A 16695-nucleotide genomic window follows, 5' to 3' on the forward strand; every position below is an offset into this window, starting at 1 on the left:
CCCCACCACTGTAATATTTTGCAATTCAGTAAAAATTATCTGTAAAATATACTCATACTATACTAAAATTAGCTGGCTTAACGGCTTAGCTAGAGCAAATTGTTTTCATTATACTCTTGCCTTTATATGATTGTGAAGCTTTAAAATGTTTTGTTTCATAAGTACTATTTTTGGGAAGTTTTTCCAATGAATTTCATATACTAATGACAAAAAAATAAAATGTGTCAGCAGAAAAAATAAATGGAGGAAAAAACTATTCATATCTATTACAGGTAGTGGCGTGACCAAGATATGCAATAATTAATATTAAGTGGCTCAAGATGCTTATTGAAGCAACTCATGCATTAAAATTGTGAGGTCAATGATGCCAGATAGTCTTATTGCTTTGTACACATGAGAAGTATACGAACCTACCATCCTGACAAGAGGCCCTGACTAATTTAAGCCACAATAATGGGATGACACAATCCACATTTTTTCAACAAAATCATGCTTTTCATGTGAGAGAATAGTGACGCCTTAAAACAATATTTTAATTAGTCATATTATTTTAAAATATTTTTATTTCTAGAAAAAATCAAAACACCAAACAGCTTCACCAAACCAATCTTTACTAAGAAATGAACCCTTAATGAAAGGAAAGATAATTACATACGTAGCGAATAGTGTGTGGTATTGGTTGAACTTAGCAACTCATCTTAACTATGAATAAACCGTAAATAAACTATATTGTCTCAGGCCACCATGAGAGATTCTACATAATACAGAGTTTCACAGATAAAGAACCGTATTTGACCCAGAATTTGTACTATAATAATCACTAGCAAAATTCTATAAAAAATTATCAGTATGTACAAAAATGACGTAGCTATTCCAGTGTCTTTGGCAATCACTTCCATTAAAACTAATATGTTTACTAATATACAGCATCTGAATGGCATAAATAATGCAAGTTTCTTCAAAGGGATTATCAGTACACTTGAAAATAAAGATTCCTACACGAGTGAAGAGTAATTATTGTACACAAATATCAACTCAAACGAAACAGCTCACTGGAAGAGGGACTCCACTCCTTTTAAAATACGTTGTGTGACAAAGCGACGGGTTTCTGGTGTTTCCATATATGACTGCTGTCCCTGAATTGTCATCCCTTTTAACATGGAATTCAAGCCAAGAGTAGGAGTGCTTGTGGAGGTTAAATTGTCATTCAAATCTTCAGTCACAAGCCACCTGCCTGACCGAGGAGTGTCAAGAAATGACACTTCCAGGCTCCTCTGCCAAGTTTGTGCTTCTAAAGATGTTATACATCCAGCAGAAAAATTACTTACTTCTTCACTCTTACAGTTATCTACAGCAGTACAAGCAGTATTACAGACTATTGGACTGGGGATGATTTCAGCTTTTACATCACACCCATGAGGTGAAAGTATACTGATCAGATCTGTTGGTGGCTGTTCATTATCAAGAGATGCAACAGCCTCTTTTTGTGAGCTCCCTTGAACAGTCGGCTTCCACAAGGGACTTGACACTTTTTTAGGAGAAGGTTGTGGTACAGAGGACAACTCAATCCTGACATTTGATGGAAGATTATTAACACCACAAACATTGAGATATTCTGCTTTGCTCTCCAAAGTCCTTGATTCATCTGCATAGCTCAGTTTTTCCATTGGCTTATTCACCTCCGCCTGTGTAAATAGAAAATGAAAATGTCACCAAAAAATTATTATCCATTTTGAGCTAATAAAGTTAATATGGCAGTAACATCAAAGTTGATGAATGCACGCATCATGCACTCGATATGCAAGAGAAAAGGAAGAAAGCTGTAGAAAACTCAAGAGCCTTTAAAATAGAATATTAGCCTCATGTAAAATGCAGATAAAGTGGCAGAAAGGATTATAAATAGAAACATTAAGGCAAGAGCTAATGATTATTTGTTTGCCCATATCAATTGGGTTACAGAACAGGAAAGTCAATCCATTAATCAATTACAGTAATGAGGTTCCTATTGGAAAGGAAACCTAGAGGACGAGTATGCCTGCTTCGTGAATTTTGAAAAAGTATTTTATTGAGTGGACTAGGTAAAGTTAGTGGATATTCTCAGGAAAATAGGCGTAAAATTGGAGGGATAGGTGACTCATTCGTAATCGGTATATGGCCCAGCCTCCACAAGTGAGAGTAGTGAACAGAGAATCAGGGTGAACAAGCATCAGTGGTTTGTGGATTATCAAGCATTGAATGCAGTAGTTGACCACAAACTACATGAAGTTGAGTGGTTCTAATATTTTGGCAGCACATTAGAGGAAAGCGGACACAGCCATAAGGACATCTTGAAGAGAACTTCATCAGCAAAGGAGGCATTCATCAATAGGAAAGATATTATGTGAGGATCTTTAGACAAGACTATATAGAAAAAGCTAGGGAAGAGTTGAACTTGGAGTGTAGTGCTTCACTGTGCAGAAAAAATATGGAAGCTGAGAAAGGAGAAATAAAAATGCTGGAGACATTTGAGATGTGCATGCGGAGGAGAGTGGAGGAAGTGATGTGGATCAAGAGGGAGAGGAATGCATAATAAAGTGCTAGAAATGGTGGGTAAGGAAAAGAAACTTCAACATGAAATATGGAGGAGACAGAAGGTTTGGATGGAGAAAGTAATGCACAGGTAGTGGTTATGAAATTCAGTGTCAGCTGATTGAATGTTAGTTGAGTGGTGGAGGGGAAGGAAAAGAATTTATAGATTGATTAAAAGGAAGGGTATTACTGTAAATAATAGAGGAAAGTCCAACTTTCAAGTGAAGTTAGGCCACAGTAACTCACTAACTGCACCACTTAAAATCTATCATAACTGGCACTTACAATAAAAATTAATCAAATTACTAATAAAGTTACCTCTGAAGCCACAGAGTACAAAAATAGGGCAATTGAAAATAATTTATACATTTTAAAATATGTAGAGGAAAACATATCTGCTTGATCTAAATATAAAATTAACTATTCATGGACAACTGTTTCCAATCTGAGCAATAACTTTTTCCAAAGATAAGCTTTCAAGTCATAATCCCCTTCTTTTTTCTAATCACTGCACTCTAAACACCAGAATATTTTGCCATGCTCTCTACTTTTTACCATGGTTTCATGGTCACCACACTAAACATGTAAGTCTAGATCTCTGATGAGGCAGCCATAAATTGTGAAAAGAAATCATAAAATCCTACACCATTAATATTCAAGTTAATGATTCAAAGCATCCAGAGGTAGGAAATGCACATAAAATACACATCCACACAACTACATATACATAAATACTGATGAGATATATTTACTTGATTTTATGTTCCTTATAACATTTCTTCTTTATATTAATCTTAAACGCTTAATTTAGCTAATTTCCCATTTTAAAAAAATGCAGAAAATTTTCAGTTATAAAATCAGTAGAGGGTTCAACAATACAGGGTTGTTTCCACACCATCGATTACTTTTCAGAAATAATATTTTTATATAAAATAATAGAGACTTCCTCTGCAGCCATTTGGGTGGCTGACCATTCTGTCCATTAATTTCTGTGTCAGTTCCATGTTAAATATGAATGGTATGCTATAAATCAATAACTAACCGGAGAAGAAGTCATGAAGAAATGATTTACTGAAAACATTTCAGGTATATTATAAGTTACCTCAGAAAGATTAGGAGAAGATGTTTCTTCAAACACTTAAGAAGGATACATGAGGATTTTAAGGCAGACAGCCAGAGAAGAAGAGAGCTATATATAGTGGAGACTGGAGGACTATTAGAGCAGCAGAGCATGGTTTAAATTGAAAATCTGTAATTAGGATAATAATATGTAAATGGAAAGGAAGCAAGGATGAGAAACTATTACTTGAGCAATAACAGGAAGGGAAAGTCTTACATTGGTGAAAAAGCTTCAGAAATAAGTACTCTAACAGGGAGAAACCTAGAATATAATCAAGATAAATGGGCATATTGAAACTGCCTTCCTTCCTGAAAACCATGCAAAGGAGAATAAAGAAATTAGTTAAAAAGTATCATTGAACTTACACTTACCTCGGAGGTTTCTTTGAACCGGGCCAAAAATTCCACTATTTCCTTGTTTTGCTTGCTATGCAACTCCTCCCTTTCTTGGAGGTGGCGTGACAATATACTTTTCAGGGCAGTCACTTCATTCAGAAGTGCTCTATCAGTCAGTATTTCAGGAGCTGTCTGGGTGTCCTTGTCAAGAGTTTTAGGTCTAATATTGATTGCAGCTGCCAAGTTTCCTGATACCTCACTCTTTTGGTATGCTGTGATTGTAACATCCAGGATATTATCTTCTGATGCCTTGATTTCCTCTGATTTTCTTTCAGGAATTCTCAGTGCACTATCTTGCTTGGCAGCATTGACAGTTGGAGAAGTGTCAATGCCCATTTTCCTCAGCAATTCTTTTGTTTCATCTGAGAGTCCAATTTTTTTATCACCATCCCTCTTCGTGTAGTCATATTTTGACGAATTCAACTGCCTACTGGCACGAGGATAGCCTGGCTTCTGATCCCCACTCTGAAGTAAATCTAATCTATAAGGTGAGGGAGCACTACTCACAGCTGTGGAGTTTAAGGGAAACAACATTGACTCATCAACCTCTAGATTATCATGGTTGGATCCACTATGGATTAAAAACGATTCATCTCCCATGTCCATTTCCTGGAATAATACAAAAGGGAGGATTATAAGACATGCTTTTACTGTGATATTTATTTAACTCATACTGACTTAGCAGAAACCTATCACTTTCTATGGGTAATGCAGTTTCATGCAAAACTGTTGAGTATCAAAAAAGAGAAATAGAATCACATTAACTAAGTAGAAAAAGAAAAATGTATTCTGGATTGGCTGTGCTCATTTGTATCAGTCAATTTTGCACAATAATATTTTCCAAAATCTGATTGATACTCATGAAAAATTCTTCCCCACTATATAAGCCAATGCGCAGGATCTATGAGGAGGGATGTTGGCCGGAGGATTTCATGAAGACAGTTTTACTTCCGCTACCGAAAAAGAAGAAAGCTATGGAATGCGGAGATTATAGGACTATAGGCCTAATACTGCATCCGGCGAAAGTGGTACTGAGATTTTGAATGGACAAATGGAGGCGAGGGCAAACGAGTATTTGGGCGAAGATCAGTTTGGTTTTAGAAAAGGGAAGTAAACTCGTGATGCAATTGGAATAATGACGTCCCTCGTGGAGGGGAACCTAGAATATGAGCAGGACGTATATGCGTGTTTCGTGGATTTTGAGAAAGCGTTTGATAGGGTGAACTGGGTTAAGTTAATGGATATTCTCAAGAGTAGGTGTAGATTGGAGGGATAGACGACTGATTCGTAATCTTTATATGGCCCAGACTGCGCAAGTGAGGGTAGCGGACGGAGAATCTGGGTGGGCAAGCATTGGCCGAGGTGTGAGGCAAGGCTGTTGTTTATCGCCGCTGCTCTTTAATGTGTACGCTGAAGAGATGGTAAGGGAAGCGTGGGATAAGTTAGAAGCTGGAATAAAAGTGGGAGGAATGATGTTCAAATCAGTGAGATTCGCGGATGATCAGGCGCTGATTAGCCAGTCAGCGAGGGAGCTTCAGGCTCCAGTGGATGCGTTATACGAGCGTTGCGAGTAGTATGGGATGAGGATTAATCACAAGAAAACTAAGGTTATGCCGTTTTGTAAAGCATCGCGAGCGAGGAATGTCAGACTCATGATAAAAGTAGGTGGGGAAAAACTTGAGCAGGTAGAGCAATTCAACTATTTGGGCAGCACATTAGACGAAAACGGACACAGTAGCAAGGACATCAGGAAGCAAATTGCACTAGCAAAGGAAGTGTTCATGAACAGGAAGGAGTTTCTGAGAGGATCATTACGTAGGAGTTTAAAGAAAAGGTTAGTGAAGAGTTTGATCAGGAGTGTAGCTCTCTATGTTTTGGAAACGTGGACACTGAGGAAAGAAGATGTGAGAAGATAGGAGGCATTCGAGATGTGGGTATGGAGAAGAATGGAGCAGGTGAAATGGATGGAGAGGACAAGGAACGACAAAGTGCTGGATATGGTTGGTGAGGAGAGGCAGCTTTTAGATGAAATACAGAGGAGACAGAAGGTATGGATGGGAGGAGTACTTAGTGGGGAAGGTATGCTGAAAAAGGAGTTAGAGGGTAGAATGTTAGGTAAATGAGTGAGAGGAAGGAAAAGAATAGGATTTTTAGATAAATTGAAAGGGAGTAGGCCTTACAGTGAATTGAAAAAGGCAGTGCTGGAAGGAAAGGGAGCCTCCAGATCACCTTTAGAACTCCATGGAAACCTACCTTAATCGATAGAATACTATAATAATAATAATAATAATATAAGCCAATATCACATAATGAATTTGATGTTTTAAAAATATCATATAGGTTTAACATCTGATATTCCTATGAGCAGTTTTTATTCCTTTGAGCCAAATTAATGCAGATTTACTCGAGATAAGAATATAGAATAATTAACTATGCAGTAAAATATGCTGAATATCATCAACATTAATAGCAGTAGAGATTAAACCTTTAAACTGCCTTCAAAGCATTATGAGAGTTAAGGATTTACTGTAATCTTTAAAAGTTGATTATGATATCCTGATAAGAGTCTCTGTAAGCCCTAATTCATCCACATAATGAGAGGAGCTAATATTGCAACCATAACACAAGGGCCTGCAAAACCTCTGTTCACTGACATCTCTGACTTAAGGGTGGTATTCAATCACAGAAGTATATACATTTGTAAAAGATTCGAACCTCTAGTATTCAGACACTTACAAACACTAACTTCTGTTAAGCACAATTTTCCTCTAACACTGACACCATTGTCATGGGTTTTCTGACCCATCACTCAAAAATGGAAATTTTTTCCACTAAAAAAAAGCATTTATGAATAGCTGAGGAAAATAGGACAGTGAAAATGGTGAAACCAGTAAAGATACAACAATGCACATACATAGGAATGAACAAAAGGTGATCTGAAATGCATTCTTGGAAATGCTAATCTGAAATGACAGAGCACATTGGCCAGATGTGAGAAGGATCCTAAAGCAAGCAATCGACTATGATTCTTTAGTCTACAGATATCATAACTCACAGAGGGGAACTAAATAAAATGGATTACTGGAAGGCATTCTAGGAAATGCAAATTCCAAACGAAGAACCACTTTACGGAAGCCCCGACCCCAAGGATAGCAGGACACAGCCAAGATGTGCTTAGGGTGACCACTGCCCTCAAGCAATTGGCTGCGTATGATTGAAATGCAGCCAATTACTAGCAATTTTGTTCTGTTGGATGAAGACCTCATGCATATTTATGAAGGGCTTTCATCATTCACGATGCACTTTCAGTGCCTTTCAAACCTCTCCAACAGCACCATTTTGCCATCATTTGTGCACTGACAGTTAATATCGTTTTTGGGGCTAGGTGATATCATGATTTTACTACGGGTAAAAAGTCTTTCCATATGAAAGAATTGTTGCATTATGATGATAAAGAAAAGAGTGCTATTGTAAATAAGTGGTTCATTTTGGAGTGAGTAAGATTCATATTAGTGACCTTCTGAAGCAGAAGCGGTGGACATCATAAAGTTGTGGACAGAAAATGATAATGAAAAACCTTGATTCCACCAGGAAACAAATTGGATTCTATTCTCTTTGAATAGTTCACTGATGTGTTGGCAAATATTTTTCCAGTCTAGAGACCTCTTTTACAAGAAAAACCCCTTGAAGTTGCAGAGACACAGGGCATAGAGAACTTTATGACCTCAAATGGGTAGCTGGAAAAATTACATTTAAGAAATAATGCTATACATACCTAACTTTTTCGCTATAAATGATGAAAAGTAAGCGGCAGGACGTTTCTTGACCAGGGAGACAAAAGCCACAAATTGTCGTGGGACATTTTTCTATGCAGGCGAACGAATGCCAAAAATATACCTTTCCTTGCTCTCCCTCTTTTATTACGGTCGCAGGTTCAGGAAGTCTTAGTTTCGGGGCCCAGCAAAGCGGGAATTAAGCCATGCCCTCAAAATCTGGAAGCAGGCACCCGGACCCTTTGTCTTAGATTACCCCTCTTTGTGGTAAGGGATCGTGGTCATTCAATTGTTCATTCAGTCAGTTTTCGAAATAAATATTTGTTCTTTTCTTCAGAAATATAAACTAAGAATAGAATTCTTTGTCATTTGAGCAGCATTTACAATTTTTAAAAGAAATTCTACCATAAATAATAACTTATATCTTGCTGCATTAAATGCATTAATATTGACGGAATAACTTCGTTCAAAATTTAACGATTCTCGGAATAAAACAAGGAATTCAATTCAAGGTCTGCAATTTATGTGCAAGCAACAGTTATCCCTACAGCTAATTCATATAAACAAAGCATGATTGACCGCAAACCAATACCGCTGGTAGGGTTATAAACCCCGAAAGGAGGGATCACAACTACCCTCGGAGTCCAAGATAATGCAGAGTCCCCGTTCGGAAGGGTCGAAAAAGATTGGTGCTGGGAGCGTGTGATTATCCACAAGACCCTCCTTAACAAATGTTCTGCAAAAATCCTCCATACGGAGGGGAACGGAAAAGTCTCTTTGGGATCAGTCCAGCAGTCATGCTAAGGAGAGCACTCCACCGTCTCAAAAGGGTTAAGGAGATAAGCAGGGAGGCTGCAGAGGGTGCAAAGAAGATGCTCCCGAGTGGATTGAAAGGCTACCTAGGCTGCTAGAAAATTTCAAATCCAGGGATATCTACAACACAGAAGAAACAGGATTATGTTTAGTGGCTTACCTAACAAAACTCTGACCCTAAAATCAAAAAAGTTCTCTGGAAGGAAGGCGTCTAAGGTGTGTCTGACAATCATGCTTGGTGCAAATGTGGAAGATGATTTTCTGAGACCGCTAAAGAAAGAAAGCTGAAAATCTAAGGTGCTTCAAAGGAGTGAGTGAAGTTAAATTGCCCATTTCATGGTAATCAAATAAGATGGCTTGCACGACTATGGAGATAATGGCAAAAAGCTTGAAAAATCTCGATAGAAAAATGGGAAAGGAAAAAAGAAAGATTATGCTATTTCTTAGCAAAGCTCATCGTCATCCTGATTTAAAGTTAAAAATTACTGAATTATTTTTTCTCCCTCCAAGCACTGTAAGTTTTTAACAACCTATGGGCCAAGGAATCATTCAAAATTTGAAGTCATCAACAGACAACTCATTTAAAAAGCACACTGTCTATGGTAGACCCAAGGCATCCCACAGGTATGGAGAAGTTGATTACTATTTTTCATGCAAAATTTTGGATTGATTGAGTGATCAGAAGCATAGGAAGTTCAACCATATACTCCACTGCACAAACACTCAACTATTGCCCTCTAAATCAAATCATCGCATTTGCGAGTCCAACAATGCGAATGCACTCAGCTGGCAATAGCCAGAGCATAAACACTCACCTCCAATTCTCTAGGCTTAGGAGGTGAGCATTTGTGTTGCGCCTGTTGCCAGCTGAGCGCATTCATATTGTTAGACTCCTAAATGAGCGGATTTGATTCGGTGGGCGATTGTTGAGTGCTTGCGCTGTGGAGGTATCAGTATGTAATTGCTTTGTCAAATCAAAACTCTGTGACTTTGAAATATCACCACAGTTGAAAGATGTCACAAAAGTCTTGCAGTCACACATTGTGCTAAAAGATACCGGCAAAAGTGCTGAATATGTAAGCACTGATTCTAATTTATTGACCATGGACCACAAAGCTAACATGGAATTAAACTCTTATAAGCATCCATGATGAAGGAGACAACAAAATCAGTGGAAGTGATGACAGTGTGCCTGGGTCTATGGTGGAGATGCTTGTTGTTTTGTATGCCAGTGCATTGTATCAAAGTGAACTGATATTTGCATTTTAAAATGTAACAGTGAGACATTATGAAGTCTCACTGATGCAAAGTTAAGTTTTGAAAAAGAATTAGTAAAAAAAGAAATAAGAATACCAAATTCAACGATTTCTTTTAAGTATGCTTATCAACATTAATATGATAACGTCATAAGTTTAGAAGTTAATTTTACTATTTTATAATTTCAACAAGGATTATCCTGATTGGCTAGGCAGTTTGTACTCTTGGCAAGCCTCAGTTCCTTTGGAGTAGTACTAATGGTAGGTTTTGCTATTGTTCTTTGAGATTCCCACCATACAATAACAGGGTATTTAACATATAATTATATAGATCCTATCTGATTGAGTGAAAGTTTTTCGGGCCCAGTTGCTACGCATATTTAATTCAAAGCAAGCAAAGTAATAATACTATAGGAGTACTAATGTTTATTCCATTCCAATCTAGAAGCCATGCAGCTCACAACCTAATTTTATATTGTTTGGTTGCTAAAGCAAGCATTTAAAATGAATATGTCCATGAGATATAAGTAGGAGCCACAAATCACGATATGATGAAAAAAGTACTCCAATCTAAAAGGCAACAAATTTACTTACTGATTTCTGGAAGGAGAGTCTTCGAGTAATTGAGCGACGAGAACTCACTTCCTGCAAATGCAGAAAAGGAGATCATTAACAACCTTCAGTGGGTTAAAACACAAAAACCAGTTAGAAATAAATGACTCAAGGGAAGCTATTATAATCACACATGGTTATCATCTGGTATTCATAGTTAAATTTGAAGGAAAGTTTATAATTATGTATTACCCAGGTCCAATCATATCCCTCTTTGGTTTGATACATGACCTAGTACCTCTCATTGCATTCATTACCATTTTCTCTACTTCCCCATTCTCCAAAATCCTTCCCTCCATCATCATTTTCACCATGCCCCTCAGATTGTCCTCGCTTCCACGACCTTCCTCTTTTTTTGGCACTGGGATTATAGTGGTTCTAAAGAAATCCTGAGGCTAAATACTTGTTCAATAAGTCTGAGTTTAATAGATCCAAGTTCAAAGAAACTTCTCCTCCCAACCTTCCCTAAATTCTTAATGAATTTAAGATAGATGTTACTCATTTTTTGGCTTCATCTATGAAAGAGCTCATTTTCGCCACAGGGTAATTCCATGTCAGTTCAACCAGGCCATCTCACCCACCATCTCAGATTTTGATGAAACTTGGCTTGTTTGTTTTGCCCATAAAGATGAGTCACCATGCCAAATTTTAACACTCTACCTCTTACCGTTTCCTTTTTATAGCCTTATAAAGTTTTGCATTTCCGGAAATTCTAACCTATGGATATCGCAAAATGGAGGAGGCTTACGTTTCGAAAATTATTTGTAACTTTTTTATTTACCATTACATCTCCATGAAAATTTATGGGCTTATTCTTAAAACAATGAAGAATATAGAAAAAAATACCTCAAACCTCTAAGTTAACCTACTAGGGCTGAAAAAAATATTTTGTTTGCATCTTTGTATTTTTTTTAAACGAAGACATAGTTTAGCGTAAAATTAAATATCATCGAAAGGGTATGTAATAATCACGAAAACTTTTTTTTCTAAATAATCCTTACTAAATGGGCTATCAAATGATGAAAAAATATTAATGGGGTTTTGACACCTTTGTTGTGTTTTATTATGTTGAATATAAGTTGTAACATTTCGGTTTTACCGATTTTACCATGTCCTAGAAGTATATATTTTTATACTAGAATTTGATAAAAAGCCAGACATTTTATTAAAGCAAGCTTTAACTTTATAACAGTACAAGATTTGATTATAACAAATTTAATTGGTTTTTTTTATTGTTTTTAATATTCCAAACTATCCATGGGTATCTCAACAGGGCTATTCTGTAACAGATAGCGGCTCCGCTATCACGACGAAGATGCTATTTCTGTCGCAATATTACGCCCCCCCGATTCACTATCTCAAAATAGCGGCCCTTTAAATAACAGATGTTGTGAGCATAGGGAAAAAACAATATGAAAGAAAACGGTTGGTTTTAGGCAACCTACGTGAACTTTATTCAAATTTTAAAAAAGAGCATCCAGCAATTAAAGTTGGTTTTTCTAAGTTCTGCTCTCTTCGCCCGAAATGGTGTGTTTTAGCAGGTGCCAGCGGCACCCACTCAGTATGTGTCTGCACTATTCATCAGAACGTAATATTATTAATTCATGCAGCACACTTTGAAGAAAACTACAAAGACCTGACAAAAATGTAGGTATGTGAAAACCCAAGTCGAGAATGTATGTTAAGGCACTGTAGCCTATGCCCACCAAAGGAAAATCTTACAAGTTTTTTACTTACAAAATTTGAATATTATGACGAAGACGACACAATTGAATTTAATCAGTGGTTTTCAACCGACAGAACTCAAATGATTACTCAAACAGCAAAAATTGAAGACTATATTGAAGACCTAACATCCAAATTGGAAAAACTTGTTCCCCACTCCTTCATTGCTAAGTCGCAATCAAAGTTTTTCAAAACACTAAAGGAATCTTCCAATGGAAACATTGCTATAGTGTCATTGGACTTCAGTGAAAATTACTCGTTCACTATCCAGGATGAAACCCAGGGATACCACTGGACATCTGACTCCTGCACTGTACACCCTATTATAGTTAACCTAAGCAGTGTTGTAAATGAAAGGTTAGTCTTGTCTCTTTGTATAATATCCGATGACATGAAACATGATGTTTGTATGGTCTACAAAATGCAAGAAATTGTGACAGAGTACGTTAAAGAAAATTATTCACATGTAACAGAGATTCACTACTTCAGTGATGGCTGTGCAGGCCAATATAAAAATAAATTTAATTTTATCAACCTCTGCTTGCATGAACAAGATTTTAAGATCAAGGCACAGTGGTCGCTTTTTGCAACTAGCCATGGGAAGACTGAATGCGATGGAATTGGAGGCACCGTGAAAAGGTTGGCAAGAAAGGAAAGTCTTCAGAGACCTCTTGGAAATCAGATTCTGTCTCCATCACATTTGTACGAGTTTTGTAAATCAAACATTACAAAAGTTAATTTTTATTATATTTCTAAAGATGATATGCTTAAGACACGTTCTGACTTAGAAAAACGCTTTGAGGACATACAAACAGTCCCTGGAACCAGAAGCTTCCATAACTTTAAGCCGATAGACAGTTCAGGGAACTTGGAAGCAAGGAGGATCAGTTCCGATGAGAAACCTGCCCTCACGTTTAACTTGAGGAATAAATCAACATCATTCGTGACAGAAGAAAATTTGAATCCATCATGCTACGTGGCTTGTAAATATGATAATCTATGGTACTTTGGAATCATAACTGAAGTGAAGAAAGAAGAAGGTGATGTGACTGTTCAATTTATGCATCCTGCAGGGCCATCACCATAATTTCAATGGCCAAAGCGAGAGGACATTTGCACCGTGCCGATACCTCATGTATTTGCAATTGTTGATCCTCCTTACACTTCGACCGGAAGGACCTATAGGTTTCCAGAAAAATGTGTCAGCTCAATTGAAGAGAAATTTTCAAAACTCCATTAAATGTTTCCTGTAAAATTTGGAATGTAATTAAGATGTTTGAAATATTAAATAGTTTATATAGGTAAGTTAACACCTATTGTTTATTTTTAATTTTTGAGTTTGTTTGAAATTAAGTTCTTTGAACAATATGATACAGGTTAAAATATGATGTTATGAATTGAATAATAAAATATACCTTCAGATATCCTTAATAATAGTGCAAGCCTAAAGATCATTATAATCCCTGGAAATCCTTATTGTTCAGTAAAATTGGACGGAAAAAATAAATTGGAAACCTAACATATAATGCAATGAAACTCAGCAAAGGAATCAAAACCCCATGAATGTTTTTAAAGCATTTGATAGCCCATTTAGTAAGGATTATTTAGAAAAAAAAGTTTTCGTGATTATTACATACCCTTTCGATGATATTTAATTTTACGCTAAACTATGTCTTCGTTTACAAAAAATATACAAACAAAATATTTTTTTCAGCCCTAGTAGGTTAACTTAGAGGTTTGAGGTATTTTTTTTTCTATATTCTTCATTGTTTTAAGAATAAGCCCATAAATTTTCATGGAGATGTAATGGTAAATAAAAAAGTTACAAATAATTTTCGAAACGTAAGCCTCCTCCATTTTGCGATATCCATAGGTTAGAATTTCCGGAAATGCAAAACTTTAAAAGGCTATAAAAAGGAAACGGTAAGAGGTAGAGTGTTAAAATTTGGCATGGTGACTCATCTTTATGGGCAGAACAAACAAGCCAAGTTTCATCAAAATCTGAGATGGTGGGTGAGAAAGTGATTTTTCTTTGGTTGAATTGATGTGGAATGACCCCACTAGAATCAATAGTCAGAAATTATCTGTATCTACCACCTGTTCTTCCTCCATTTTAATCCCTCAGACTTGCCCCCAACGCTATCCTCCATTAAACCCAACCATCTATGCTAAACTTCCATCCATGTTGTTGATATCTTGAAACTCTTACCCTTACTTTTTGAATCACAAGACCCTCTGTCATCACCAGATACATAAGTATTTCATGATTGTATACATCTCACTACATATATTACTTTCCCATCAGCACATTATTCTTTGAGGTAGGTGTACTGGTAGGAAAATAAGATCCATTATTTTTTTCTGTACATTAAGAACCCTTATACTAGATGTACACAAGAAACTGTATACTAGATGTGTAAGTTACTTTTGTAAGAAGCTGAGAAAATAGTAATTGATGGAAAATATATCAGTACCGATTGTGCAAAATTGTGCAATTTAGGAATGATTTAGCAGGCAGAAGTTAACATTTTTTCTAAAACAACAAAACCCAACAAAATTCCTATCACAAAACCACCATACGGTGTTTTCTCGCTCTTTTCCATGTCATTGAAAATTAATATTAACCTAATTAGTTATCTTACTGTAATCCTGGTATGATAAATGAGAGTTGGAACAATAAAACTGAGTCGTAGAACATCATTATGCAAAAACCAAATTTTAAAAAAATGAAGAGGAGAAAAGTGGTCCAATGCCTTTCCATGATTAATAATCAAATTCATGGCACTTAACCACAGCAGATTCTCACTTTAACGGAATTATTAAAGAGGACGTCAACTAGAAATTTATGTAGATTGTGTAATGAAGCAAAGTTTGCTTAGCCCAAGAGATGAAAATTGGAAAAATCATAACATTTAATCATTAGAATCTAAAGCCTTCGCCACACAATCAGGCGAAGGTTAGGGCATTTCTGAACGTTAAATAAGTTTTCTTTTCTGCCAAACACCATCACTCAAATTTTAACGACGTAATATTGTGTCAATAATAAAAAAAGATAACCTAGAATTGAAACCTGCGAACAAATCATGACATAGGAAGAATAACTGGATAACAAAACGAAATGTTATAATTACCTTAGCCTGATTCTTAGATAGAAGACCATGTGTACCCAGTATTGTTCGCCGAAGCCCTCGATTCTCATTTTCCTTGTTAGAGGGTAAACCGGCGAGGGGGTTCAATAAATTCTTTTGCGCTGAAAGGGAGACATCGAGATAAAACAGTTAATGCATTTGGAATACATTACCTAAAGGTTTACAATAGCTATATAGTTATCTGTCATGTCCAAACACTCCACCCTCCTCATTTATCAAGATGTCACGAAACGTTTTACTACTTACATTTTTTGGAGCTTCCACTTCTTTTTTCTCCCATCATTGTGGTTCTTCTTGACGGGTTTATCCATCTACTATTTCGGTCCATAATATTGCCTAATAGAATTTCTCCCCCTGTATTTACGTTTCAGATTTCACACTTTGCATTCATCAAAATATCAGCCGATCACTACTTAAACAAATCCAAAGATCGCTGAAATCATGAAAGACCTATTAATAGTCACCGAGTACGTTTCTGTTTCAATTAAACGGCTTCCAATCGAAAACAACTAGGAAATTGTCTATCAAGCCTGCCATCCACAATTCAAATAATTCCAATACGAGAAAAAGCGGTTACGATTACGCGCATGCGCATTGCGGTGTTTTTGTTCTCATGCGCACTAGTTTCAACTAGCGGGCCTTTTAACCGATGGTTATACTTCGAAATCTCGGGTATTAAATTACAAGTAGATTGAAGTTGAAGTCTTTTAGTCATTATTTTCACACTATCACTATTCAGTCAAATGAAATGGAAACATTTTAATGGGCTACTCTCTTCTAATATTTGGGACAGCATTATAGATATGATAAAAATGTGGATTTAAAATGATCAAGTGAAACATTGCAGTTCTAGGTAAAAGCGATCCTACCTCCTCTGTTATGCATTACATTTCTTCGTATGTTTGTACACATTCTTTATCCAGAAATTAACCTGTCCCATTATGTCTGACAAATTAATAATCATCTTCTCTCCCTCCCAACCCACTCAACTATATAAAGTATCTCTTCCCTAGCATTGATTTTGTGCATTCCTCTCCCTTTATGATGCTTCATCATTTAACCATTTCATTATTCAATTTTTCATTCATGTTTATCTTGCAACTGACAACTCTTAATGCTACTATACACCGTGAATGATTTCATTTGCATGATCATCCACCGGGTATAACGGAACAATTCACGAATAAACCTTCATGGGCATGATCATTCAGTGAAAATTAGAACATGTTCTATTTTGCTCGCATGATCCTGGAAATTATCTTGTGATCATTCAGCATATACAGC

The 16695-nt window shown here is 36.4% G+C and overlaps 1 protein-coding gene across 2 annotated transcripts; it reads right to left on the bottom strand.

The window, feature by feature from the left end:
* Positions 1-594: 594 nt before the first annotated feature.
* LOC124166669 lies at positions 595-16007 on the bottom strand. 2 transcript variants are annotated; one of them, XM_046544306.1, is made up of 5 exons: positions 15658-16007; positions 15394-15512; positions 10520-10570; positions 4054-4692; positions 595-1685 (listed from the first exon to the last, which is right to left on the bottom strand). In XM_046544306.1, exons 1-5 carry the CDS (start codon positions 15737-15739, stop codon positions 1050-1052), a joined length of 1527 nt encoding a protein of 508 aa, XP_046400262.1. In that variant the 5' UTR covers positions 15740-16007; the 3' UTR covers positions 595-1049. The 2 variants fall into 2 exon arrangements, with proteins under 2 accessions (XP_046400262.1, XP_046400271.1); XM_046544315.1 differs by having other exon boundaries at positions 4060-4692; positions 15658-16004.
* Between the last annotated feature and the right edge of the window lie 688 nt (positions 16008-16695).

The sequence above is a fragment of the Ischnura elegans genome, chromosome 1 (genome assembly GCF_921293095.1).
Source record: "Ischnura elegans chromosome 1, ioIscEleg1.1, whole genome shotgun sequence".
NCBI lineage: Eukaryota > Metazoa > Arthropoda > Insecta > Odonata > Coenagrionidae > Ischnura > Ischnura elegans.